This window comes from Mobula birostris, chromosome 6 (genome assembly GCF_030028105.1).
Source record: "Mobula birostris isolate sMobBir1 chromosome 6, sMobBir1.hap1, whole genome shotgun sequence".
In the NCBI taxonomy this organism is placed as follows: Eukaryota; Metazoa; Chordata; class Chondrichthyes; order Myliobatiformes; family Myliobatidae; genus Mobula; species Mobula birostris.
In genome coordinates, this window is record NC_092375.1 from 22,773,182 (window position 1) to 22,799,542 (window position 26,361).

At 41.9% G+C, this 26,361-nt stretch overlaps 1 protein-coding gene across 1 annotated transcript in view; it reads right to left on the bottom strand.

Annotated features, from left to right (window-relative positions):
- The window catches only part of LOC140199708 (cell adhesion molecule DSCAM), a 652,770-nt gene that overhangs the window by 43,431 nt on the left and 582,978 nt on the right, over positions 1 to 26,361 (bottom strand). The window contains exons 25-28 of the mRNA XM_072262186.1: positions 21,682 to 21,972; positions 6,766 to 6,942; positions 4,581 to 4,611; positions 1,356 to 1,471 (exon numbers count right to left, since the gene is read on the bottom strand). Of these exons, the coding sequence (XP_072118287.1) occupies positions 1,356 to 1,471; positions 4,581 to 4,611; positions 6,766 to 6,942; positions 21,682 to 21,972 (615 nt within the window). The remainder of the gene's footprint in view (positions 1 to 1,355; positions 1,472 to 4,580; positions 4,612 to 6,765; positions 6,943 to 21,681; positions 21,973 to 26,361) is intronic.

Consider the following 26,361-nt stretch of genomic DNA (forward strand, 5'->3'; position numbering starts at 1 on the left):
TCAAACCCCACTCTTTCAGTTCAGTTTCTGAACCTCCCTTTCGCCCTACTATCTTTGCATAAACTAACCAACTAAGCTTCCTTCTTTGCAGGTTGTGCTCTTATTAAGAACCGTGGCCTGGAGTTATAGAGCTAAATAGCACAGAAAGGTAAATAGCACAGAAATGGGATCTTCGGCCCAATTTTGTCCATGATAACAATTGTCTAACAGAGCTAGTCCCATTTGCTGCATTTGGCTCTTAATCCTCTGTCATTCCTATCCACGTACCTGTAGGAGACTTTCAAATGTCATCATTGTACTTGCCTTTACCAAGGATTCTAAGGTTTGAAAAGCTTACATACAATGCCCGAACGTGCACCCTTACACATAGACCTTAGTAGCAGTGGCATAGGAAAGTAACATGGCCTATTAACATTGAGGCATTAGGGTAGATAAACCCCATGGAATTGTGTGTAAGAAAAATTTAAGAAGATACACAAAGGCCAGGTCTTATTAGGAGTGAGAAATGGGTGGGAATGGAAAAAGAACAGCAGAAGGTGGTGGAAAGAAGGAGAATGAGAGATTTAGGGAGAGGAGGGGAGGGGGGGTGAGAGAGGGAGGGAGAGGAAGAGGGATGGATAGAGAGGGGAAGAGGGAGAGGAAGAAGGGGAGGGGAGAGTGGGAGAGGGAGAGGGAGGGTGGGGGGGAGGAGAGAGACAGACAGAGAAAGAGAACCATAGAGAGATAGTGTGTGAGGTGAAATAGTGTTTGCTCATTTGTTCTCATTGTTTCCTCTCCCTCTACCTTCACCACTGAGTCCCTTTCTCTTTTCTTGGCCCCATCCTCCCACCCTCCTCTTCTCATTTTCCATCCTCCACCCACAGCCCTGCTGTACATCTCTCTATCTTCCCCAGTGCCCCCATCTCCTTTCACAGGTGCTGTAGTTACTTTGAAGATCGAGGGGCAGCAGAAGTCAGGGCTGCTGTTGTAGTTTGGGAGACCTGAGGACTGAGGACCAGGGATCAAGGGCCTGGCCTGATGTAAATCCAAGGTTTGGACTTCATTGGGTGGGGTGAGAGACAGGTCCAGCACTAGAAACACCAATCTCATCTGATCTTGGTCATTAGCATATAAGCTTTCATTTTCTAGCTGCTTCAGAATAGAATTTCAATCTGTATACCAGAATTTATGGTAAATACAGGTTATTCTCCTCTTCAATCTCTTCACTCTGCTTAGGAATATTGAAGGGACACTTTGCTTTTACCAGTCTTTGGAAGCAGACAAATTGCTGCTCGAAAAGGCTTGAGGAACGAATGGCAGAAGGAGCAACGCAAATACATAATAAATGACTGGAGAGATGAGTGTGAACTCCATACCGATTGTTTCCATGGTATCCCTCTCTTCTATTAGAAGCTGAGCTCGAGGGATGTCGATGTGCATTCTCAGGGTTTGCTGCTGCTTATTCAGTGTATCCGATGTCCTAGTGTTTTTACTTGAAACAGACAGAGAGAAAAACCATTACAGGAGTCCATGTTTGAGCCCCCCCCCCGCCCAATTTAAGTTTTCACTTTAAAAGATTAAACACAGATTGACAAATGACTAATAGGCAAAATAAAATAAACTGTGCAATTACAAACTGATACTAATAATCAATCAACTGGGATCATGAGCTGTACTGTCCTTAAAAGTGAAGCCCTAGGTTGTGGCATCAGTTCAGTGTTGAGGTGAGTGAAGTTATCCATCCTGGTTCAGGAGCCTGGTGATTGAAGAGTAATAACAGTTCCTGATCCTTTTGGCGTGGAACTTGAGGTTTGCTGATGGCAGTGAGAAGAAAGCATTTTTTGGATGGTAGGGGTCCTTGATGATGGATGCTGCTTTCTTGTGAAAATGTGGGTGATTTCAGTTATAGAGCCACCCGAAAGATCTGGGTCACTACCTCTTGAATTCATCTGCAGTTTGAAGAATGTGAATGATGCTTTTGTTTCTGTGGTTCGTCTGTATGGCCATGATTCAAACACGGTCCCAGAGACCCTGGAGGACCACTCGACCACAATTGCATTCAAGTGCACAGATGAATAAAACAAAGTAAAATTAGTGAGCCTGGTAAATCCATTTGGAGAAACAATTTTCATAAACAATAGTTTTATTTGTAAGCTTGGTCCTCTGTTTGGAAATGGAGAAGGAAAATTCACAAGGGACTCCTTGAATTTAGAGGATTGTTAGGCATAAATTTGCCATGAATACTCAGCATTGCTTTTCCGAAGGGAGCATGCATAATAATATTCAAACAAATGCTCAAAGCAACTGCTTTCAAACTATTTCCCAGAATGAACCAACCTGGCTTCATTTAGTGCTACAGAGATTAGCAATTTCTGTTCCATTAAAACCTTTGTTCTTTGTAAGCTATCGAAGTATCAAGGCCAATTAGCAGTTAACTTTGCATGTGTTGCAGGAAACTTAGGGAAGACCAGAACATGATTAAATGTGAAAATCTAGAAGTCGTAAGGCTAGGAATGCTATCACAATCTTTCCAAGACTGAGTAACATAATTTCAATTTATAAACATTCAAGAATGAAAATCATGCAACTATCAACTCTCTTGATCGTGAGACTGACCTTTGACATAATCAACTACACCCTTGACTCCCTCCTTTCAGCAGCTGATTACAACATTCTTCCCCACCCTTTAAAATCCCAGCGTCATCCTGGCGGATAAACTGCCTCTCCTCCCATCGGTGCCTCTATTCCTCTCAGTTCAGTTTACCTTGTGAGCAGGGACCCAATTCCATGTCCTATTGTCTTCCATAACATTTTTCCGCAGAGGTAAAGCCTGTCAGTTTATTAAATGGATAAGGCTCAGTCTAGAACAGAGGTTCCCAACCTGGGGTCCATGGTTCCCCTGCTTAATGGTATTGATCCATAGCATAAAAAAGATTGGGAATCCCTGGTCCAGAAGGAACAGCACTTTGTCTTGCACACTAGAATATCATTCATTGTACTTGTGTTATCACACTTTGTTAACTTGGCATGGTTTTCCAGTTGACAAAGTCTTAGCCGCTTTCTGAGTTATGTTAATAATGATAAGTAACAAAAGTTAGAGACGAACAGCAGGGAAGCAGGTCTTTTGGCCTGACCTGGCTATGCTGACCTTAACGTTGATAGTTTTATTCAGAATCTTTTGTGATATTCCAGAGTTCTAAAACACCTTTGAAGTACAGCAACTAATTTGTGCCCAAAATGTTCCACAATCTGCAATGCAATACTGACCAATTAATCAGTCTGCTATTCATTTGAGGGGTGTCAGGGAGGGTTAGCACCTCTGGTGGGGGAACATGTCACATCCTTTTCAAGGTGGTTAGTCCACCTTTGGTCCCCACCTGGCACTCAGCTCTCACCTGTGGCTCCCCGTAGCTGTTTGCATCCGACAGCGGCCACACCCCGGGCAACGGCTTCGACAAGCCGGTTAAACCAGGTGAGGGTAGCCGATGGGTCTCAAACCCTCGGTGAGATAGGGAGTTGTCTATCCCAGCAAGTGAAGACAGACTCCGGCGGATTGAGCGGACGAGACCAATGGAATGTCCAACGGTCAAGAAGCCGGTCTCTGCAAGCGTCGTGGAACGTGTAGAGCAGGACAAGACACAGAAGACGTCCTGGTCATCCACTGCGCCTAGTACCATCTCCAACTGTCTAGACTCTGTCTTGCCACTGGATCCAGGTAGGAATTGGGAAGAGAGAGTGAGGCTGACGCTGCGCAACTCTCCCTCACTTGAACCCAAATCACGCGCTAGTCTCGACACCATCATCATCGTAATGGTGTCGAGGTCTTCATCGACGACGACGATGGACGAACAACAAAATATTAGTCAGACATTAAGGCTTAGTCCTCTGGCCTTCTAAACAATACCTTGTTAACCTGCTGAGAACAGGTGACACTTTAGAATGATATGTCAAAGGATGAGGCCTCTGAACTCAGGACTGCAGTGGACTAACAGACTAGATTTTTGCACTGAAGTCTCAAGAGATGGGAATGTGAGAAAGAACAACATATTAGCCCCTAAGACAACCCCTAACTTTCATTCAAGTTGAACTGAAATAGGTGAGATGCCTGTAGGTTAAATGCACATAAATGGATCTACGGCCTGTTCCAGGGACCCTGTAGTATGTTTACAGACACAGACATGTTATTCAAACACTCCGCTGCTCTTACTTGAGTTGAGTGGTGATTAACCAAGCCTATTTTCCTTCGATTGAAGAGCTGTGGGCCTCTGCCAGTGGGGGCCAACTCACTCTTTACAATCTAATTGGGTTTGTTTGAGAACTCAGCCATCCCCATGATAGGCCATATCTCCCAAGCCAATTTAACATGGATGCCAACTATTCTCCTGTTCTCCTATCGTGCCACAGTAGTGACTGCAAATGTGGCTTGACACAAAGGGACAGACCGAGATGCCTTGCTTTCATCTGTGTCTAGTTTAGAATATGATTCAACTTTGCCCTCTTGTATTGATTCACGCTATGACCGTTAGCATAAAACTGGCCAAAACAGTGGATGCCTAAATCGTTCAACCATGTAAAAATATCAGAAAATAACGATACATTACCTCATTAACATCTCAGCAAGGCTTTTGGCATCTAAAAGAAAAGATGATGTATGTTATTTTGTTGGTGTCAAATCTTTAATTTATAAAAAAACACATTTGGTGTATTGTGCTATGGTGTTTGCACTCTCTTGCTTAAGACTTTAACTTGTTGACAAGAAATTTCAAATTATGCAAATTATATAAACAAAAATTAACAGCAATTTGATTCATAAAGCTCCTCTAGGAATATTAAACGTCTCTGCAGGAAGCAATGTCATAAAAAATTCAACCAAATATAACACCGAGTCAGGGAAAGAGTTATAAGAATAGATTTCTGCATTCTTGGTCAAGGAGCTAGCTTCTAAGGAGTATCTCAAATGAATAGAAACAGATGGAGAGCACTGGGTTGGTGATGGCCATGGAATCTTCAAGACTGCTGGCTGATTGATGATGAAGGGATTAAAACCTGGACTGTAGAAGGCTAGATTTGAAAGGTTAGGACTATGGCAGTGAGCCGTTTAAGAACATTGACATAGATCACAGAACATGGAACAGTAAAGCTGAGGAACAGGCTCTTTGGCCAATGATGTTGTGCCAAACTCATTAAGCTAGGATTTGAAAGTCAAACTAATCTCTTCCATCTCCATAATGTCCATATCCCTCCGTTCTATGTATATTAATGAGCCTGTCTAATTTCCCTTCAAATACTTTAATTTACAAACCATTGGAGAAACAATTTTCAGAAACAACAGCTTGAATTGCAAGCTAGTTCCTCAGTTTGGGAACGGGGAAGGATAATTCATGAGGGACTCTTTGAAGTTAGGGACTGTTTGGTATAAACTTGCTATGAAGTCTCAACATTGCTTTTCCAATATGGACAGGCATTTGCCTCCACTATCACCCCTGGCATTCCAGACATCCATCACTTTTGGTGTAAAAAACCGGCTCTGCCCATCCCCTTTGAATTTCCACCCTCTCACATTAAATGCATTGCCCCCTAGTATTAGAATTTCGATCCTGGGAAAATGATACCAGCTGTGTATGCTTTCTAAGCGTCTTGTTATTTTGTAAACTTCTATCAGGTCTGCACTCAGCCTCTGACGCCTGGAAGGACAGAACACTAGTGCAAGCTGTCCTGATAGCATATACCGTCTAATCAAGGCAGAGTCCCGGGAAACCCCTTCCACATCTTTTCCAAAGACTCTCCTTTTTATAATGGGGCAACCAGAACTGAATGCAATTCTCCAGATGTGGCCTAAGCAGTATTTTATAAAGCTGCAACATAACCTTATGACTCTTGAGTTCAATACTATATTAGTTCTGATGGAAGGTCTTGGCCAGAAACATTGACAGTTCGTTTCCCTCCATAGATGCGGCCTGATCTGCTGAGTTCCTCTAGCATTTTGTGTGTGTTGGTCTGGATTTCCAGCATCTGCAGAACCTCTTGTGCTTAAGCATGCCATATCTCTTCTTTACCACCTTATCAAGCTGTGTAACCAGGAGACATAAGATGAAAAGGAAAGTGGGAGACTGGGAGGAAGAGAGATGTGGGGGGAGAATCCCATGTCATGAGGCTCAGGTACCTGAATGGAGAGCAAACAGAGGTGAAGGTTTGAAATTAGGATCATGCTAAAGCCCAGGACTGAAGGAGCCCCAAGACCTGGTCTGTTCTGGTCACCTACCTACAGGAAAAATATCAGTAAGATTGAAAAAGTGCAGAGAAAATTTACAAAAATTTTGCCAGAACTGAAGGACTTGAGTTATAGGGAAAGGTTGAATAGTTTAGGACTTGATTCTCTAGAGCATAGGAGACTGAGGGAAGATTTGATAGAGATATACAATATTATGAGGGGTAGGGATAGGTTAAATTGAAACTGAGATCGGGTGAGACTAGAACCAGATGTTATGGGTTAAGGGTTAAGGTTGAAGGGTGAAATGTTTAAGGAATATATGAGGTAGAGCCTTTTTATTCAGAGGGAAATGAAAGTGTGGAATGAGCTGCCGGGAGATTAATAGTTTGGCAGAGACTAGATGGGCTGAAGAGCCTGTTTCAGTGCCGTGGTGTTCTATGACTCTGTTTCAGAGGGTTCAGGACTGGTGGAGATTACAAAGATAGGGCAGATCATATGCAGAGAGTTATAAACATGTATAAGGAGTGATGAGCTAACCTTTAAGCATACAACGAGCTTTCTAAACGGCTTCTTACCCCTCAGTCTCTTCAGGCGCTGCTCCCTCCGGCGCCTTCGGACCACAAGCAGTAGGGCAAAAAGGAGCAGGGCAGCCAGAAGGATGCAGGAGATCGTCACCAACATCTTCAGCTCCTCGTTGGTTGCCATTCCATCCTCAGTCTGGACCACTGATTTAATCAATGGTGGAATTGTGCCTGTGCAATTGAAGTTACAATATTAATTACTGAGGTATAAAATAGCAATTTTTCTTTTAGAAAGTCCGATTTATGATTAACATAGTGAAGAAATAATTCCATTTAGGACAGGAGTTCCCAGCCTTTTTTATGCCATGGACTAATGCCATTAAGCAAGGTGTCCATGGATTCCAGGTTAGGCACTCCTGATTTAGGAACTTGACACGCTGCAGAAACACCTCAAGATACTTTCTTCAGTGAAGGACAAATCCTAAAGAAAGGCATGTGAAGGTGGAGCTTAACTTTACAATGGAGAGTGAAGTCTCTGGAATTAAATCAGGTAGTGGTAATCCAGCACACTATTGCCTTAGAATTCTGTCACGCAAATTTTGTTACAAATGCTTTCTTGTCCTAATATAGAAGAAAGGTGCATTATAAGCAGATCATGTGTGATCTAATCTGAATGGCAGATCGGTCTATTTCCATGTGCATCTCTGGTGCCAACAGATCAGAAGGCTGGCAGTTCATATCTCAGTCTAAAGGCTTACAGCCATGCTCTATCATCATAGAATGTTGGGCAGAGAGAATCGTCTTTGGATACCCTAAAGCACTAATTTTCATTTCATAGTGCCATGCAGTATAGCAGTGGAATTTATGGTTCACCACATTCCACGCCCATCACTGTTTACACAAATCCCATTTTATTCACCCCACACTCTACGCAATTTTGCCAGACTGGCCGAACAATCAACAGTCCCAGGATTTATGAAAGCAAATACTCACTGAAAGTATTCCTGTAAATGTTTTAAACTTCTACATTGACAAGGTTGCTCAGAAGTCAGACCACCAACTGAGTAGCAGCAAAATGGAATTCACTGCAGTGAATAAAATGTCTGCCAGTTACTCAAGGTGATTTTGCACCACAATTATATTTGATCTTTGAGACTTCATTACTTTGGGGGGTAATTTTTAATTGACATACATTGACATTACTATGGTGGTGTTCCATCAACCGTACCTGAAAATGTTAATAGCCACATTACAGTGTTTTGTTTAACATTTAAAAAAATTTGCTAAGTGCTTTAAAATTGAGGTAACGTGTTAGGTTCACTCAAGCAAGGTAAAAACCTGAGAGTTGTATGATTTATAGGCAGAATTAAACCATATTCTCAAAAGCTCTATACTTAAGGAGCATTGTAAATGCATTGGCATTTAAGACAATTTAGTTTCATTCCTGGTTGCCATAGGAACACAAGATAATAAACAGTACTTAATAGATAGAGACTGAAGGTATCTTTCCATTGAAAGCATATGAGAAGTGCTCCTGTACATGTTTCCAAGAGTGATCATTTAAATACATATTGTTCCTACTGATTTACATTGTATTTAATATATCACTGTAATAACGACGAGGATTGCGACTTGCCTATAATTTACCCAACATGTGAAACTTTATTGATTCAACCCCATTTACCAGGTCTGGTTGTTACTAAATTACCATTATCAGGACATTTGAGTCTTGATGAGGTGTACTGGCCCAAAACTTCAACTGTTTATTCTGCCTGACATTCAGCATTTTGTATGTGTTGCTCTGGTTTCCAGCATCTGCTGAATCTCTTGTGTGTATGATGTGGTCAGTACTGTTTTTCCAGGAAGTGGTTGAGAATGAACTTCCATGGAGAGTTTTTCACACAGTCTTATGTCTATTTTGACGGCAAGACCCAGGATTCAGATTCAGATTCGGTTTCACTTATCATCTGTACATCGAAGTACAGAGCGAGATGTGCCGTTTGCCTTAACAACAAAGGATGTGCTGGAGGCAGCCCACAAGTGTTGCCACACATTCCGGTGCCAACACAACGTGCCCATATGGTGTACGCATAGAATATGTCCAAGCAATGTAAAAGGATAAGAAGCGGGAGCTGAAATTTGCCACTGGAGCCCACAGTTGGCTAACCATTGCTGGCATCGTCACTTGCCTCAGTTTCATTTTAAGTACCTGAATGCATAAATGCTGATCTCCAGTGGTTTAATAATCTGTCTGCCTTAGCCCTGAATAAACAACTACACAAGGAAATAGGCATACGACTAGGGTACTTGGTCCCTCAATCCCATTCAATATGATCTTGGCTGATTTTTCATGGCCCTCTACTCTTGTTCTATGCCAGCTCCATTAACCCTCATTTTCTTGAACTTTCAAATATTTAACTGTCTCTGCCTTACACATATCCTTTGAGCCACCCTCATCACAGTTGGGGCAAAGAAGACCAGAGATTCACTATACTCTCAGAATAGAAATTTTTCAAATACCTCAGTTTTAAATGACTGGTCCTTTATTTTGTAATTATAAACATTAGCAAGTTTTTGGTCATTCTGTCCAACAAAGCCTGTCAATTTTCCATTCACACAATGTGTTGAAATTACCATTGAGTTTTGATTTGAAAGTCCCTAAGATACTACTCTCAACTACACAACTAGGTAGTTTGTTCCATGTGTCCACAAATCGCTGTGTAAAGAAATGCTTCCTGATGTCAATCTGAAATCTTCCTTTAACCAGTCTCTACCTATGTCTTCATGTCCTCGTTGATGGATTGATTTTGAAGTTGCGGCTGGCATCCACCTTACTTATACCCATAATGATATTGAACACTTCTATCATGTCTCCTCACGTTCTCTGTCTACCAAGGCTAAAAAGATTTAATTCTTTCAATCTTTCTTCATAGCTCATACCCTGCAAACTTGGAATGAGTCCAGTCACCCTTCTCTGAACTCTCCCCAGTGCCTTCACATCCCTCACACAATATGGAGACCAAAATTGTACACAGTATTCAAGGTTAAGCTTCACAAGTGCATTATACAGCTTAAGGAGAACCTCTCTGGACTTGAACTCCACCGAGTGCACTACATAGCACAACATTCTAATAGCCTTCCGAATCGCTTTTGTGTGTTGTCTAGATGTTGATAGTGATGAGTCTACCAGGACAGCCAAATCCTTCTCATTGAGTGCACTTTCTAACGCAAGGCCCTCCATTGTATATTTATACTGTATCTAAAATTTTTACTTCCTGGATGTAATACTTCACATTTACTTACATTAAGTTTCATCTGTCATTTATCTGCCCACATCTGGATTTTGTTTAGATCTAACTCTGTTGATTCTACTGCCTGAATGTTATCAGTTTGTTCCCCTAATTTTGTGTCATTGGCAAACTTTACTTGTTTATTTGTTATGTGCTTATCCAGATCATTAATGTAAATTAAAAACAGCAGTGACCTCAAAACCAGTCCCTGCAGAACCTCACTTTCAACATCATCTAGATGTGATAGTGATCCTCTCTCTATAACTTGTTGTTTTCTGTTTCTGCACCCATTCGCACACCTTACCCTGAATCCCTACCTCCTGTAATTTGATTACTAACCTCTCGTGGGGTACATTGTCAAAAGCCTTTTGAAAGTCCAAGTAAATGATATCAACCACTCTATTGTTATCATAAATTTTAGTTGCCTCTTCATTGAACTCCAGCATGATTTCTCCTTTCTGAACCCATGCTGGCTTTTTGCTAACAGGCCTGTTCATATCATCTGCTTTTCCATCTCACTCTTTATTATTGTTTCCATTATCTTACCTTTGATACACATTAAGCTCACTGGTCTATGGTTACCAGGGTCAGTGTGGTCACCCTTTTAAGTACCAGGATGTTAGCCCATTTCCAGTCCTTAGGGAGTTCACCAGTCTTCAATGACTTTTGAGAAATACATGTTAGGGGTTCACCTCTTGGTTTTGATTCTCCCATTTTTAAAAACATGTTAACACCTACCCTTATAAGTAAAAAATGAACTGCTGGAAGAATCTGTGGAGGCAAAAGGACAGGCAATGTCTTAGGTCAGGGCCATCTATCAGGACAGTACCTAGATCGCTCTGAACTTGTTCATTTTCAGTCCTGATATAGCAATCCGATCCAAAATATTGATCATTCTTTTACCTCCTAGATGTTACTTGACCCATTTAGTTCCTGCAGCACTTTCTCTCTTTGCTCCAGATTCCACTATTTGCAGTCTCTTGAAATCCCTTGGGATCATACTTGTTTGTCCTCTTCTCACTGCTGCCATCAGGAAAGGGGTACAGGAGCTTCAGGACTCACACTGCCAAGTTCAGGAACAGTTATCACTTCAACTACCAGTCTCTTGAACCAGTGGGAATAACTTCACTCGCCTCGTCATTGAACTGTTCCCACAACTTATGGAATCACTTTCAAGGACTCTTCATCTCATGTCTCAATATTTATTAGTTATTTATTATTATATTTCTTTCTTTTTGTATTGAATTTGCAGTTTGTTATCTTTTGCACATTGGTTGTTTTTCCATCCTGCCTGTTGTGGTCTTTCATTGATTCTATTATGATTCTTGAATTTACTATGCAGACCCGCAAGAAAATTAATCTCAGGGTTGTATATGGTAACATATATACTTTGATAATAACTTTACTTTGAACCTTGAATAAGGTGACTCTTTATCCTTCTAAACTCCACGGAATACAAACCAAAGCTGTCTAGTACTTCTTGATAGCGTAACCCTCTTTGTGCAGGATTTTTCCTGCGTTCCTCCTTTGAAATGCCTCTAATACCCTTTTCAAGGTAAGGTGACAAAAGACATACATGGTTTTCCCACGTGGGACTCACTGATACCATGTACAACTTCAGCTAAACCTCCCTATTCTTAAACATCAAACCCATTCACAATAAAGACCAAATTGTTATTTGTCTTCATAACTAATTGTTGGACTTGCCTGCCAACTTTTTGAAATTCATACCATAGAACACCTAGATTCCTCTGAACTTCACTCATATACAGTCTCTCTTCACTTAGATAATAACCGACTTTTCAATTTCTCATACCAATGTGCTTGTCATCAGACTTCCTTGAATTAAACTCCATTTGCCAGCTCCTTTCCCAGTCATTTAATCTCTCTCTATCCTGTTCCAGAATCACAATGTCCTCCTCACAACGTACCTTTCCATCTAAGTTTGTATCATCGCAAACTCATAAACTTCACACTTCTTCCCCCCACTAGATCATTAATGTAAATTACTTTGTAAAGAATTTTCAAGATACAAAGCTCTTTGAAGGAAGAAAATCCTCCTCATCTCATTCTTATCAGTGGGATCAAAAATGTCCTCGAACTTGGTGGTATGTACTTTCAGGCTTTTGCGTATTTTGCCTGATAGGAAGGGGTGGAAGAAAGTACAGCAGGAGTGGAATGAGTCTTGGATGACGCTGGCTGTTTCACTGGAGCAGCAAGAAGTGTAGACAGAGTCCATGGAGGAGAGACTGGTTTCCGTGACGTGCTGGGCACACTGCAGTTTCTTGCGGTCAAATCAAAGATTAAAAACAAATCACACTGGCTCTTCTTGTATGAAGAGTACAAGCAGCATTCATTCCCCAGAAGTGCCAGGTAATGGCCCTTGACAACAAGAGGGAATCGAACAACTTACCCACCCTGCAAACAGCCTTTACCAAAAGCTTTATGAAAATTGATAGGGCTTTTGCAACAAAAACTTCACAGCATTTTAAATGTTTCTTCCTCAGTCAGTTGATCTGATCAATCATTCTAGTTCGATCCCCATTCCTCTCTTTGTATTATCCCCGTCACTACACTGCCATGTAGACAAATTAAGCTGCTTTTTATAAAGCTGTTTACATTGTAAATACCTGCTGGTATTTATTTATTTATGAAAATTTTGTTCCATATCCATCTGTTAATAACTCACTTTATTAGTTTTATTTTTTATTTTTATATAGTTCTTTATAATAGTTGAATGTTGATGTTGTTTTGTTGCATTCACACCCTGACCAACACACCAAGCAAAATCCTAATGTATATAAATGTACACTCAGTGTTTATTGTGCACCTGCTCGTTAATGCAAATATCTAATCAGCCAGTCATATGGCCACAACTCAATGCATAAAAGCATGCAGGCATGGTCAAGAGGTTCAGTTGTAAATAACAGAAACTGGGGTGCACAATGTTCAATTCAGCAAATGAATCAGTCTCTCCAGCACGCATTGAGACAGATGTAAACAATAGCTTGGCATGGACTGATAGGCAGTGAGAACAAATGAGGTACTTATGAAGTATAAGAAATGTGAGAGAACATTTAAGAAAAAAATCAGGAGGGCTAAAAGAAGGCATGAGGTTGTTCTAGCAGACAAGCTGAAGGAGACTCCTAAGGGATTCTACAGATCTATTAAGAGCAAAAGGGCTGCAAGGGATAAAATTGGTCCTCTGGTAATCTATGCATGGAGCCAAAAAAGATGGGGGAGATCATAGGTGAATTTTTTTGCATCTGTATTTACTCGGCAGATGGATACAGAGTCTATAAAAGTGAGGTAAAACAGCAGTGACGTTATAGACCCTATACAGATTACAGAGGAGGGGATGTTTGCTGTCTTGACACAAATTAGGGCAGATAAATCCCCAGGACCTAACTTCAAGGGGTTCAATTGCTTGGCATTAAAGATTTGGTAGGAAGTTGGTTTAGACATTGGCTTTGTGGGAGAAGCCAGAGAGTGGTAGTAGATGGTTACCTCTCTGACTGGAGGCCTGTGACTAGTGGAGTGCCTCAGAGATCAGTGCTGGGTCCGTTGTTATTTGTCATCTATATCAATGATCTGGATGATAATGTGGTTAACTGGATCAGCAAATTTGCAGATGACACCAAGATTCGGGGTGTGGTGGACAGTGAGGAAAATTATCAGAGCTTGCAACAGGATATGGACCAGCTGAAAAAAAGAACTGAAAAATGGCACATGGAATTTAATGCAGACAAGTGCAATATGTTGAACTGTGGTAGGACCAGCCAGAACAGATCTTACGCAGTTAACGGTAGGGCACTGAGTAGTACAGTAGAACAAAGGGATCTGGGAACACAGGTCCATAATTCATGGAAAGTGGCATCACAGGTAGATAGGGTGGTAAAGGAAGCTTTTGGACTTTGGCCTTCATAAATCAATGTATAGGATATTATGTTGAAGTTGTATAAGACATTGGTGAAGCCTGATTTGAAGTATTGTGTGCAGTTTTGGTCATCTACCTACAGAAAGGATGCAAATAAGGTTGAGAGAGTGCAGAGAAAATTTACAAGGATGTTGCCAGGTCTGGAGGACCTGAGTTATAAGGAAAGATTGAATAGTTTAGGACTTTATTCCATAGTATGTAGAAGGCTGAGAGGAGATCTGATAGAGGTGTACAAAGTTATGAGGCAGGGGTATAGACAGAGTAAATGCAAACAAGCTTTTTCCACTGAGGTTGAAGTCATAGGTTAAGGGTGAAAGGTGAAAAGTGTAAGGGGAAAATTCTTCACTCAGAGGGTCGCGAGAGTGTGGAATGAGCTGCTAACACAAGTGCTGCATGCAAGCTCAATTTCAACTTTTAAGAGAAGTTTGGATAAGTACATGGATGATAGGGGTGTGGACTGCCATGGTCTCAGTGCAGGACAATGGGAATAGGCAGTTTAAATGGTTCAGGATGGACTAGGTGGGCCAAAGAGCCTATTTCTCTGCTATAATTTCTATGACTATGATTTCTGCAGGCAGCTCATTCCACACTCACACCACTCTCTGAATCTCCACCCTCAGGTTTCCCTTAAACATTTCACCTTTCACCCTTCATCCTTAACCCATGATGGGATAAAGTCTGTGATGTGGTCAGGAGCTAATTAGTCTTGAAAAACCTCAAACCAGACATTGTTGACCAGCTTAGTGGTGAGACTGACGGCACTGTTGATGAGACTTACCATTACTTTGCTGCTCATAAAAATAAAGACTTATCTCTATTACTCAGATGTTCAGTACATTGAATTACAGTGCGTCATTCTTGGCAAATCAAATTGATATGTTGGGAGCACAGTGTCGCCATGCTTTTGGCACCAGCATAGCAGGCCCACAGATTCCTAACCCTCACCCTAATCATACATATTTGGATTGCGAGAGCCTGGAGGAAACCCGCTCAGTACAGGCTCCGTACAGACAGCAGCGAGAATCAAACCCCAATCGGGGATCGTGCTGTAATGTGATTGTGCTAACCACTACACCACTGGACCACGGCATTACTGAGAGTAGACTGATTGCATCGCAATTAGACAGACTGGACTTATACTGCTCTCTAGGAGTTATTTATATTTGGGCAATTTTCCAAAATGCTGGATGGATGCCAGAGTTATAACTATACTATTGAATCTGTGGAATTCATTGACCCGGGTGTCTGTGGAGGCCAGGTCACTGGGGGCATTTAAGGCAGAAGTTGATTGGCTCTTTATTCCCCTTTCTCTAAACACCTTAAAGTTATGCCCATATTGAGGAAATAATCTCCGGCATTAGGCGACTCATGACTATGAGAAGGAGAAGAGAATTTTGGGGCAGTGGGAATGAATGTTTCCACGCTGTCCTAGTTCAAAGGGCCTGGACCCCTCTTCAATGAATGGAAGGAAGGTTTCTGGGTTAAAATAGTCTAGAATAAACAGGAGGAGATCCGACTCAGAGTCCGAAGAGTCAGTGCTGTTAGTATCCATGTGGAAGTTGCCTCAGAAGCCTTCGAGACTAGAAGACCTGTTTATTCCAGGCCATAAAGAGACCATTTAATCCACACTTAACTGGACCTCTTCTTGCTGAACATTTCCTCAGCAGAAGTTAAAATCATGTACGTCTCAAATGTTAAAGAATTGAACTGGAGAAAGCCCTCTGTTAGTCGGGGTCAACCACGGATATTGCGTCCTATGTGATATGCAAGCCAGGGCAGCACAATATGGAGGGCAAACGATTGCCCAGGCAGCAGACTCCCCCTCTCCATGCAGATGATGAATCCAAAGGAATGGGAGAGACCGATACAGTTTGGCCAGTGGCGTCGCAGGAGTTGCCAGTCAGCGTTGAACTCAACGTAGGACTGCCTTAGGAACTCCAGCTATATTTTTCCTTGGGGGTTTACTCCCGAATCCTTCCCCACGAGCGGGATCTCGGCAAGGCAGCGGAGGTTTGAGATCAGAGTTTTGCTTCTCCTAGACGAACCGCCATACATAGCTGGCGAGCCCCATGTGCCCAAAAGAATTGAACTACAGGGATGAGAACAGTGCACAATTTACATCCAATTATGTTATCTGACATTCCACTCTCACTCAGGAAAAGGAATAATAAGATTGTCAGGAAAATAATCAAGAAAACCTTTAAATAACATAGAGAATGCTGGGGTCCTATCACACATACGAGGTTGCTACTAGGCAGCCTACTGCTGCCTGTGAATATTTCCACTGGGACACCAGGGAGCGAGGTGAATTTCCTCATTACCTGTCCTAAGTCATCAGCACAAATCAGATTAGTGTGAACCGATGGAGTTTCCAGTGCACTGCCATTAAATTGATGGAAGATGAATAGCTTTGAGGAAATTCTGACCTGCTGGGTATTGCTGGGCAATCTACCTGTAATATATAAGGCGGTGTTATTTTGCTGCAGTACGTAGGAGGTCAATAGTCTGTAATATATCAAGGAATGCCTTGTAATATGGGGCTGGTAAAGGCTCACCATTGCTTAATAATTTGTATGTGGATGCACTGTTATAGCAGAGCTCAAATAGCACTGAAAGTCTCCTTTCATAACATCAGATTCATTGAGAAGACAGACACAGAAACAGGCCCTTTGGCTCAACTACTCCATGCCAAGTTGTTATTCTGAACAGTCACATCAAACCACATGTAGACCATTGCCCTCCATGCCCCTCCCGTCAATGCACTTAACCAAACTTCTTTTAAGTGCTGCATTCAGACCCACGTCCATCAACTCTGCCGGCAGCTCACTCCACATTCACACGACCCTCTGAGGAAGGAAGCTCCCCCTCAGCTTCCCTTTAAATATTTCACTTTTCACCTTTAACTTATGACCTCTAGTTCCAGTCTCACTCAACCTCAGGGGAAGCCTGCTTGCATTTACCATAGGACTATAAGACATAGGAGCAGAATTAGGCCATTAGGCCCATTGGGTCTGCTGCACCATTCAATCATGGCTGATCCTTCTATCCCCTCCTCAACCCCATACCCTCCCCATAACCTTTGATGCTGTGTCCAATTAAGAACCTATCAATCTCTGCCTTAAATATACACAACGATCTGCCCTCCACATCTGCCTGTGGTAACAAATTCCACACATTCACCACCCTCTGGCTAAAATATCTACACTGCTCATAATTTTACACACCTCCATTAAATCTCCCCTCATTCTCTTACACTCCAGGGAATAAAGTCCTAACCTTTTCATCTTTGCCTATAACTCAGATTCTCAAGTCCCAGCACCATTCTTGCAAATTTTCTCTGTACTCTTTTAACCTTATTGATATCTTTCCTTTAGGTAGGTGACAAGAATTGCACAAAACACTCCAAATTTGGCCTTATACATTAGCGACGTCTTATACAACTTCAACATTACACCTATACTCAATGCATTGATTTATGAAAGTCATGTGCCAATAGCTCTCCTGAAAACCTTATCTACCTGTGATGTCACTTTCAAGGATTTATGGATCTCTATTCCCCGATTCCCTCTTTTTGATTGTCTCCTGTTATTCCCTATATAATAGCTCTCTTTATGACCCTATCTACCCAGCAAGGACCATGGTCTACTGATTTTTAAGGCTACTTTCCTTCTTTGAGGTAACAAGATGATTAAATCGGCATTTGAATAGTTATGCACTGCCAAAAAGAACAGATTTTTAGTCATGTGGAGCACATAAATCACTGTCAACATCAGAGCCTCTGCCAAGACATTGAGTGTTGGTAAGATGATCTTCTATAAAATAAAAAAAAGCACTGTTATAGTAGAGTATGTTGGCTGCAATCCAAGACGATTTAAATATTATAATAAATACCTCTCCTCCAGGCCTAATGGCACACAAGACAATCCATTCCTTTTATAGTTTTACTTATTCACAACATCATGAAGATCCTAGAGTACATGGGCAGATTGCTAGTGGCAACCCCTTACATGGAGAACAAATGAGACAAAATGGTGTGGCCGGATGTGAAGGGGCATCTATCCTCATTGGAAGGATGTACCTTGCTAGGTGCTGACGCTCACCTCTTGTCTGTTCAGTGTTATCATCTGATGGCAGAGGTTGGCGGTTAGTTAATGTTATGTCTTTATTTAAGAAGAGCTGCAAAGAAAAACCTGAGAACTATAGACCAGTTACTAGAGGGGATTCTGATGGATAAGATATAATTCACTTGGAAAGACAAAATTAATGAGGAATTGCTAGCATGGCTTTGTGCATGGGAGATTACATTTCACAAATTTGATTGAGTTTTTTTTTAAAAAGCAACTAAAAGGTCGATGGGGACAGGGTATTAGATGTAGTCTATTTGGAATTCAGTAAGGAGTTTGCTTAGGTTTACATGGTAGGCTGCTATAGGAATTTAGGTCACAAGAAATGTAGGGAGAGCTTGCTAAATGGACACACAATTGGCTTAAAGGTAGGAAACAGAGGATGATGTTGGAAGATTATTTTTTAGACTGGAGGCCCATGATTAGTAATGTCCCTCAGGGGTAAGTGTTTAATCTATTGTTATTTGTCATCTATGACAACAATTCAGAAGAGAATACACTGTTCAAGTCATTGTATATGACTTCAAAATGGACCATAAAACCATAAGACATTTTGTTCCACTGGCATTTTGTGTGTGTTGCTTTGGATTTTCAGCATCTGCAGAATTTCTCATTTTTATACACTCAGTTGCCTAATGAGCAGAATTCGGCCATTTGGCCTGTCGAGTCTGCATAGCCTTTCCATCATGGCTGATTTACTATCCCTCTCAATAGGTGGTATCATAGACAGGGAAGATGGTTATCAAGAATTACAGTGGGATCTTGGTCAGCTGCGTAAGTGGATCAAGAAATGGTAAACAGAATTTAATTCGGATAAGTGTGAGGTGCTCCATTTTGGGAAGACAAATCAGGGTAGGGCTTATACAGTGAAAAGTCAGGCCCTGGGGTGTGTTGTAGAATAGAGAAATGAAAGGGTACAAGTACAGGGCCCCTAAGTCTGGTGCCGTAGGTAGACAGGAAGGCGATGAAGGCCTTTGACATGCGTAGTCAGGCCATCAAGTGTATAAACATGAGAAATTCTGAAGATGCTGGAAATCCAGAGCAACACACACGAACTGCTGGAGGAACTCAGCAGGTCCAGCAGTATCTATGAAAATGAATAAACAGTGGGCATTTTGGGCCAGGTTTATAAGCCAGGTTCAGTATATGAGTTAGGCTACGGTTGTAGAAGAGGCTGGGGAGGCCACACTTGAAAGATTGTGTCCATGCATATCATGAATCTTGTTACATTCCCAACCAAAGCAGACTCAGCTTTCTTTAACTGAAACAGTCTGTCATTTAGAGAGAGCTCATTCAGTCAGTGTGCGTCTCTATAGGGTCTGCAAAGCGAAACCCAATAGTATGAATAGCAGCGATGCTTCACTACCAGATGAACCCAACGCCTTCTATGCACGCTTTGAAAGGGAGAACAACTACAGCTGTGAAGATCCCTGCTGCACCTGATGACCCTGTGATCTCTGTCTCAGAGGCCAATGTTAGGCTGTCTTTAAAGAGAGCGAACCCTCGCAAGGCAGAAGATGGAGTACCCGGTAAGGCTCTGAAAACCTGTGCCGACCAACTAGCGGAAGTATTCAAGGACATTTTCAATCTCTCACTGTGGGGCAGAAGTTCCCACTTGCAACAATTATACCAGTGCCTAAGAAGAATAATATGGGCTGCCTTACTGACTATCGCCCGGTAGCACTCACATCGACAGTGATGAAATGATTTGAGAGGTTGGTTATGACTAGACTGAACTTCTGCCTCAGCAAGGACCTGGACCCATTGCAATTTGCCTATCGTCACAATAGGTCAACGGCAGATGTAATCTCAATGGCTCTCCACATGGCTTTAGACCACCTGGACAACACAAACACCTATGTCAGGATGCTGTTCATCGACTATGGCTCAGCATTTAATATCATCATTCCCACAATCCTGATTGAGAAGTTGCAGAACCTGGGCCTCTGTACCTCCCTCTGCAATTGGATCCTCGACTTCCTAACTGGAAGACCACAGTCTGTGCGGATTGGTGACAACATATCCTCCTCGCTGACGATCAACACTGGTGCACCTCAGGGGTGTGTGCTTAGCCCACTGCTCTACTCTTTGTATACACATGACTGTGTGACTAGACATAGCTCAAATACCATCTACAAATTTGCTGATGATACAACCATTGCTGGTAGAATCTCAGGTAGTGACGAGAGGGTGTACAGGAGTGAGATATGTCAACTGGTGAAATTGTGCAGCAGCAACAACCTGGCACTCAACATCAGTAAGATGAAAGAGCTGATTGTGGTCTTCAGGAAGGGTATGTTGAAGGAGCACATACCAATCCTCATAGAGGGATCAGAAGTGGAGAGAGTGAGCAGCTTCAAGTTCCTGTGTGTCAAGATCTCTGAGGATCTAACCTGGTCCCAACATATTGATGTAGTCATAAAGAAGGCAAGACAGCAGCTATATTTTATTAGGAGTTTGAAGAGATTTGACATGTCAACAAATACACTCAAAAACTTCTATAGATCTACTGTGGAGAGCATTCTGACAGGCTGCATCACTGACTGGTATGGAGGGGCTACTGCAAAGGACCGAAAGAAGCTGCAGAAGGTTGTAAATCTAGTCAGCTCCATCTTGCGCACTAGCCTACAAAGTACCCAGGACATCTTTAGGGAGCGGTGTCTCAGAAAGGCAGCGTCCATTATTAAGGACCTCCAGCACCCAGGGCATGCCCTTCTCTCACTGTTACCATCAGGTAGGAGATACAGAAGCCTGAAGGTACACACTCAGCGATTCAGGAACAGCTTCTTCCTCTCTGCCATCTGATTCCTAAATGGACATTGAAGCTCTCATTGTTAATATACAGTATTTCTGGTTTTGCACATTTAAAAAATTTATTCAATAGATGTAATTGATTTACTTGTTTATTTTTTATTATGTTTTATTTTATTTATTATTTTTCTCTCTCTCTCTGCTAGATTATGTATTGCATTGAACTGCTGCGGCTAAGTTAACAAATTTCATGTCACGTGCCGGTGATAATAAACCTGATTCTGATTCTGTAATTGGTCAGTAACAAGGGTGAACTTTGTTCCTTTGTAGCATGGAGGAGTCCATTATATCTTGCCCTGGAGGTTTGATTTGAAGGGTTCTCATTTCATTATACATTACTAAACCTTATATGACTTGACATGAAAAAAATGGTTTTGAACTTCGGTAGGAGGTTAAAGTCTATAATCCAAAATACAACAGCTATAAAAGACATGTTGCATCAGCTTAGGTTTCCAAGAACCAGTCTGTGTTATTCTTTTCAACAACTACAATCACTGTTCCCTCTAAGCTGTGTAGATGGACAGCTGCAGAGCAACTGAAATGGCTTTGCACACATAGCCTTTGTGGCCGGGTAAATGGGATTGTACTTATATTAAGTGCTAAGCAGTTTCCAGGCCGTGTAAAAATTTCCTGCTCAGAACAATGGCTCGTCTGTGCAGCAGTAAGAACAAATTAGCGGGAACACTGATGGTAATAGTTCCTGTACCATTGGTATCTGAATAATAAGTTTGCTTCTGGTCAAGGAAACCACATGAGGAACCATTGCATTAAATTAAAAAGAAGTTCCTTAAATCCATGAAGTACTTACTTCCATCATAGTTGAGGGTTGCAAATTCCGTCTGCTTCTCTGTACAGCCAGCACTGTTACACACCTTCATCTGCAGCTCGTACCATGTGGCTTCCTGCAGGTCGTACAGGATGTAGGCTTTGGACAGTGTCGTGCGCTGTGCGGTGGTCCAGACTGTGGTCCCGAAAGGCCGGTGTTCCAGAGTAAACATGGTGATGGGGCAACCACCGTCAATCCAGCCAATGAGGTTCAGCCTGATCCTTGTGCTGTTAATGCTGGAGAACAGGTCCTGTTCCTTGGCAAACTGTGGCTCTACAAGGTGAATAATTAATATTATTACCTTACTTCTATTTATTAAAAAAAATTAATCTTTGTACAAAGCAAACTGCCTTGGATTCCAACTTTGCAGTCTTTGACGTTTTGTTCTGTTGTGTCACTGTTTCCTATTTAGTGTGACTGTATCCTCATTTTAAGAATATATATATATTCTTTTGTTAAGAATGCTCTACATTCCTCCTTTTGTGAGCACTGTGTATTCACTCTTTTAAAAATTTGTTATATATTCTATATTTAAGTCCATAACATCGGCAAATATAGGAGCAGATTCAGCCCACTGAGTTCTTCCCGTCAATCATGGCTGATTTATTATTCTCTCTCAATCCCATTCTCCTGCTTTCTCTCTGTATCCCTGGACACCTTTACGAGTGATTCACCACCCCTCTGGCTAAAGAAATTCCTCTTCATTAAGTTCTCTTTATATTCCCCACTTAAGAAAATTATTCCTTCCTCTTTTAAGACGTGTATATTCCCTTTGTAAGCATACCATGTGGTGATTCTCTTTTAAAAACACCCTTATTAGGTTGGGGCAGGTACAGACAACAAAGGAGCAAAATTATATTTCAATTTTACTGAACTTTTAATTACTAATATAGGAACTACATTTTTAGAGTTTACATGCAGAAACACGGAAACTCACCACTACATGAGCTCGGTCTGGGAATATCAAGTGACACTGATTCATATCAATGCCACTATGCAGTCACATATTACAAGAAGGTAAATTTTTCAGGGAAGAGTTCACGAGCATTTGGAGCAAGTAGTTTGGTGTTATAAATGCAGGTAATTCAGTTTCCATTCCACTGACCCACAGAAACTGCCACTTGTTCTGCAAAACCAAGTGGAAACTACAAACGTTTGTAATATTCAGCTGCAAAATCTCGATTCAAAGACTGCATGAAGGCAACTTGAAGGCCATTTCTGAGGAGTTGTTCGGCAAAAGATGATTGCAGCACCAGCTCGGTGCTCGTGGATCTTAGCCCAGTTCTAGAGCTTTTCCTCTGAGACGCAGAGGCCATCAATTGCTTTGCCCCATTGCTAAAGCTGACACCAACTTTTCATCGGGATGTGGGACTCTAAGACAGACATTTATTTTGCTGGCTAGAGACTGAGCGGCCGCTGTCACTGCAGTCAAGCATCTGTCCTCTATGATGTTGGACAGAAGCTTAAGGCAATGCCTCAGATAGGTGGTGTCCATCATTAAGGACCACCATTACCCAGGACATGCTCTCTTCTCGTTGCTTCCGTCAGGAAGCAGGTACAGGAGCCTGAAGACACACAATCAACATTTTATGAACAGCTTCATCCCTTCTGCCATCAGATTTCTGAACAGGCAATGAACTCAGCCGTGCACACCACCTCAATATTTTCCTTTGCTCTCTTTTTCCATTACTTTCTTAACTTAATTTCATATATACGGTGGATTCCGGTTAATTTGGACACATCAGGATCAGTACATTTTGGCCCAATTAGGCAAAGTTTCATGGAAATGGGTAAAAAGTATAAAAAGGACAAACTACTGTCTAATTGAGTAACAAATTGTGTATTTGAAAGGAATAGAGAACAGATTACAGTCACAGATCCCGCATACCGCCTGGGTTGTAGGGTCACTGTAAAGATGAGCATCGCACCAGCTGAATCCATCTCTCACGCTTGTGAGCAAGTTCCTGCGTTGTGGCAAAGCTTTCCCCCGGTCCACTCTGCAATGTTGTCAGTCCATTTCTTCCTCTGTCTGCCCCTTTTTCTTTTTCGCTGCACTGTTCCCTGAAGAATGGTCTTTGAGAGTCCAATTGATCTTGTTATGTGGCCACACCATCTCAGTTTCCCCTTCTTTACTGTGGACAGTAGACCTTCATGGTGTCTCATGAGCTTGGTGATGGTTCGTCGTACTTCGTTGTTTGAGATGTGGTCTGTATAGGAGGTGCTGAGGAGCCTTCTGAAGCATCTCATTTCTACTGCCTGGATCTTCGTTGCAGTCCTGCTGTCAAAGTCCATGATTTGCATGTGTACAAGGAGAAGGAGAGCACGAGTGCACGCAGGAGTTCCAACTTGGGTCTGAGAGGTTATTGTCTCTCCAAATGGGTTTTAGTTCAGCCAGCATTGCTGCTGTTTGCACTGTCCTTGCAAGGAATTCAGGGTTTGATTCTTCTTGGTTGATGATGGCGTCCAGATACTTGAACGATTTGACAATCTCTAGTGCTTGTCCACTGACAGTGATTTTTGTCATGATTGGCTCCTCACTGTTTCTCATAAGCTTGGTTTTCTCTGTGCTGGTCTCCATGCCATATCTGGTAGATGTACTGGAGTAATATAAAGCTGTCCATTTGTTCTACTGTATATATTTCTTATTGTAAGTCATAGTTTTAAGAAATATATCGCACTGTACAGCTGCCACAAAACAAAACATTTTGGGAAATATACCAGCAATGTCCAATCTGATTCTGCTTCCACAGGCCCTTGCAGGAGGAAATACTTTATTTGAGACAGCTGGTTTTTAAGAACAGTGCAACATTTCCAGGATATTTCTACTGAGATTATTACATTGTAAATACATGCTGCTAGTCAAAATGTTTGTTGTGAGGCGCCTATTGTGGTAGTATAGTGGGTAGTGCTTGTCACTCTCATGCTCAGCTTCCACCACTGGCTAGCAGTCTCGCGAGCAGAAGAGCTGAACATGTAAGTCTCTCCCTGCCAGGACACAGCCTCTCCAACAGCAAGCCTTGCGTAGTGCCTCCTCGCTGGCAACACACAGAAACTGAACTCCTTTTGGACTCAGGCTCAGCTACAGAGGACGGGGAGAGGTCTGGCCCCTGCACACATAGGACTCAGGCCCACTGGCATGTGGACACACCCTGGTGCTCATGAACCAGATCCCCAGCTATGGGTAAATAGCCCAGCTACCTTGTGGGCAGTCTCCGGAGAGACGAAGGCTATTGGAGTAAACCCAGACAGCAAATCCGGAGTGGAACCCCTAAGGTGGCTGGATATCATTGAATGTCTTTCCAGCAGCTCCTGCAGCCAAATGTATAGCTTCATAAGCTTTCCTTTGGACTACACCGGTGAGGCTGAGAGGGGGATCTTGACAACTGGGCATCTCAGCATCTCCAGGTTTGTGATGATGACCATCATCATCCATTTTCCTTTGAGACAGACGGATGCCAACCAATTTATGTACTTATGCGCACTTTATTCCATATCTATATTTTTAATTTTATTCTATATAATTACATTCTTTATAATTGTTGAATATTGATTTTTTTTGTTGCCTGCCTTGTCAACAATAAATTCCTGATATGTGTAAATGTATATAGCAAATAAAATTGATCCTCCTCCTCCTCCTCATTTGCAGAGTTTAGAAAAAGTTAAAGGCTTGGTGATAACTAAGTTTACCAATCCGTCATTTTACTAGATTCTACTCAGCATTACTATTCCCTGGAGGTGGAGGTGTTGCCCAAAGATTGGAATCTATATTGCTACAAAACATATTATTGCTGTAATTTATTTCCTTAATCTCACAAGCAGAATAATTGGGGAAACAGTTAAGACCAATTCTGCTTACAAACAATGAAATATTAAATGAGAAAGGGCCATTCCTGGAAGGGATAATTGCAATTGTGACAGTTGTGACAATAGTGACAGGAGGTTACTGAGCATATAAGCACTAGCAATTAGGTCCAGATATGAAAAATGGTAGTCAGACAAATTGGCCTATAGTAGAAGATAAAAATGTTAAGATATTTACGAGAGTAAAAATGATGAATTTAATGCTGTTGTCTCTAAATTCATGAAGCATTTGTATTAAAGTGGATGAATTAACAACGCAGGCGGGTGTAGATACAATGTGATTGCCTTTAAGGATGCATGGCTGCAGAACAACCTGGACTGGGAGCCAAATGCGCAAGTAAGTTTGATATTTAGAAAGGACAAGCAAAATACTAACTACGTTGATATCGTTAGTGAAGGATGAGGTCAGTACAATAGAGAAGTACAGCACAGAAACAGGCCCTTCAGTCCATCTAGTCCATGTTGAAATATTTAAACTGCCTCCTACTCCCATTGACCTGCGCTGGGACCATATCTCTACCATTTATGTACCTATCCAAACTTCTCTTAAACATTGAAATTGATCTTGCGTGCACCACTTGTAGTGGAATTCCATACTCCTACAACCCTCTGAGTGAAGGAGCTTCCCCTCATGTTCCCCTTAAACTCCTCACCTTTCACCTTAAGCCAAGACCTCTGGTTGTAGTCCCACCCAACTTCCGTGGCAACGGTGAGTAAGAATGTTAGTTCAGAAGATCAGTCTGTGTGGAGCTAAGAAGCCCTGAGAGGCAGGAGACAATGATGACAAGCAACACACACAAA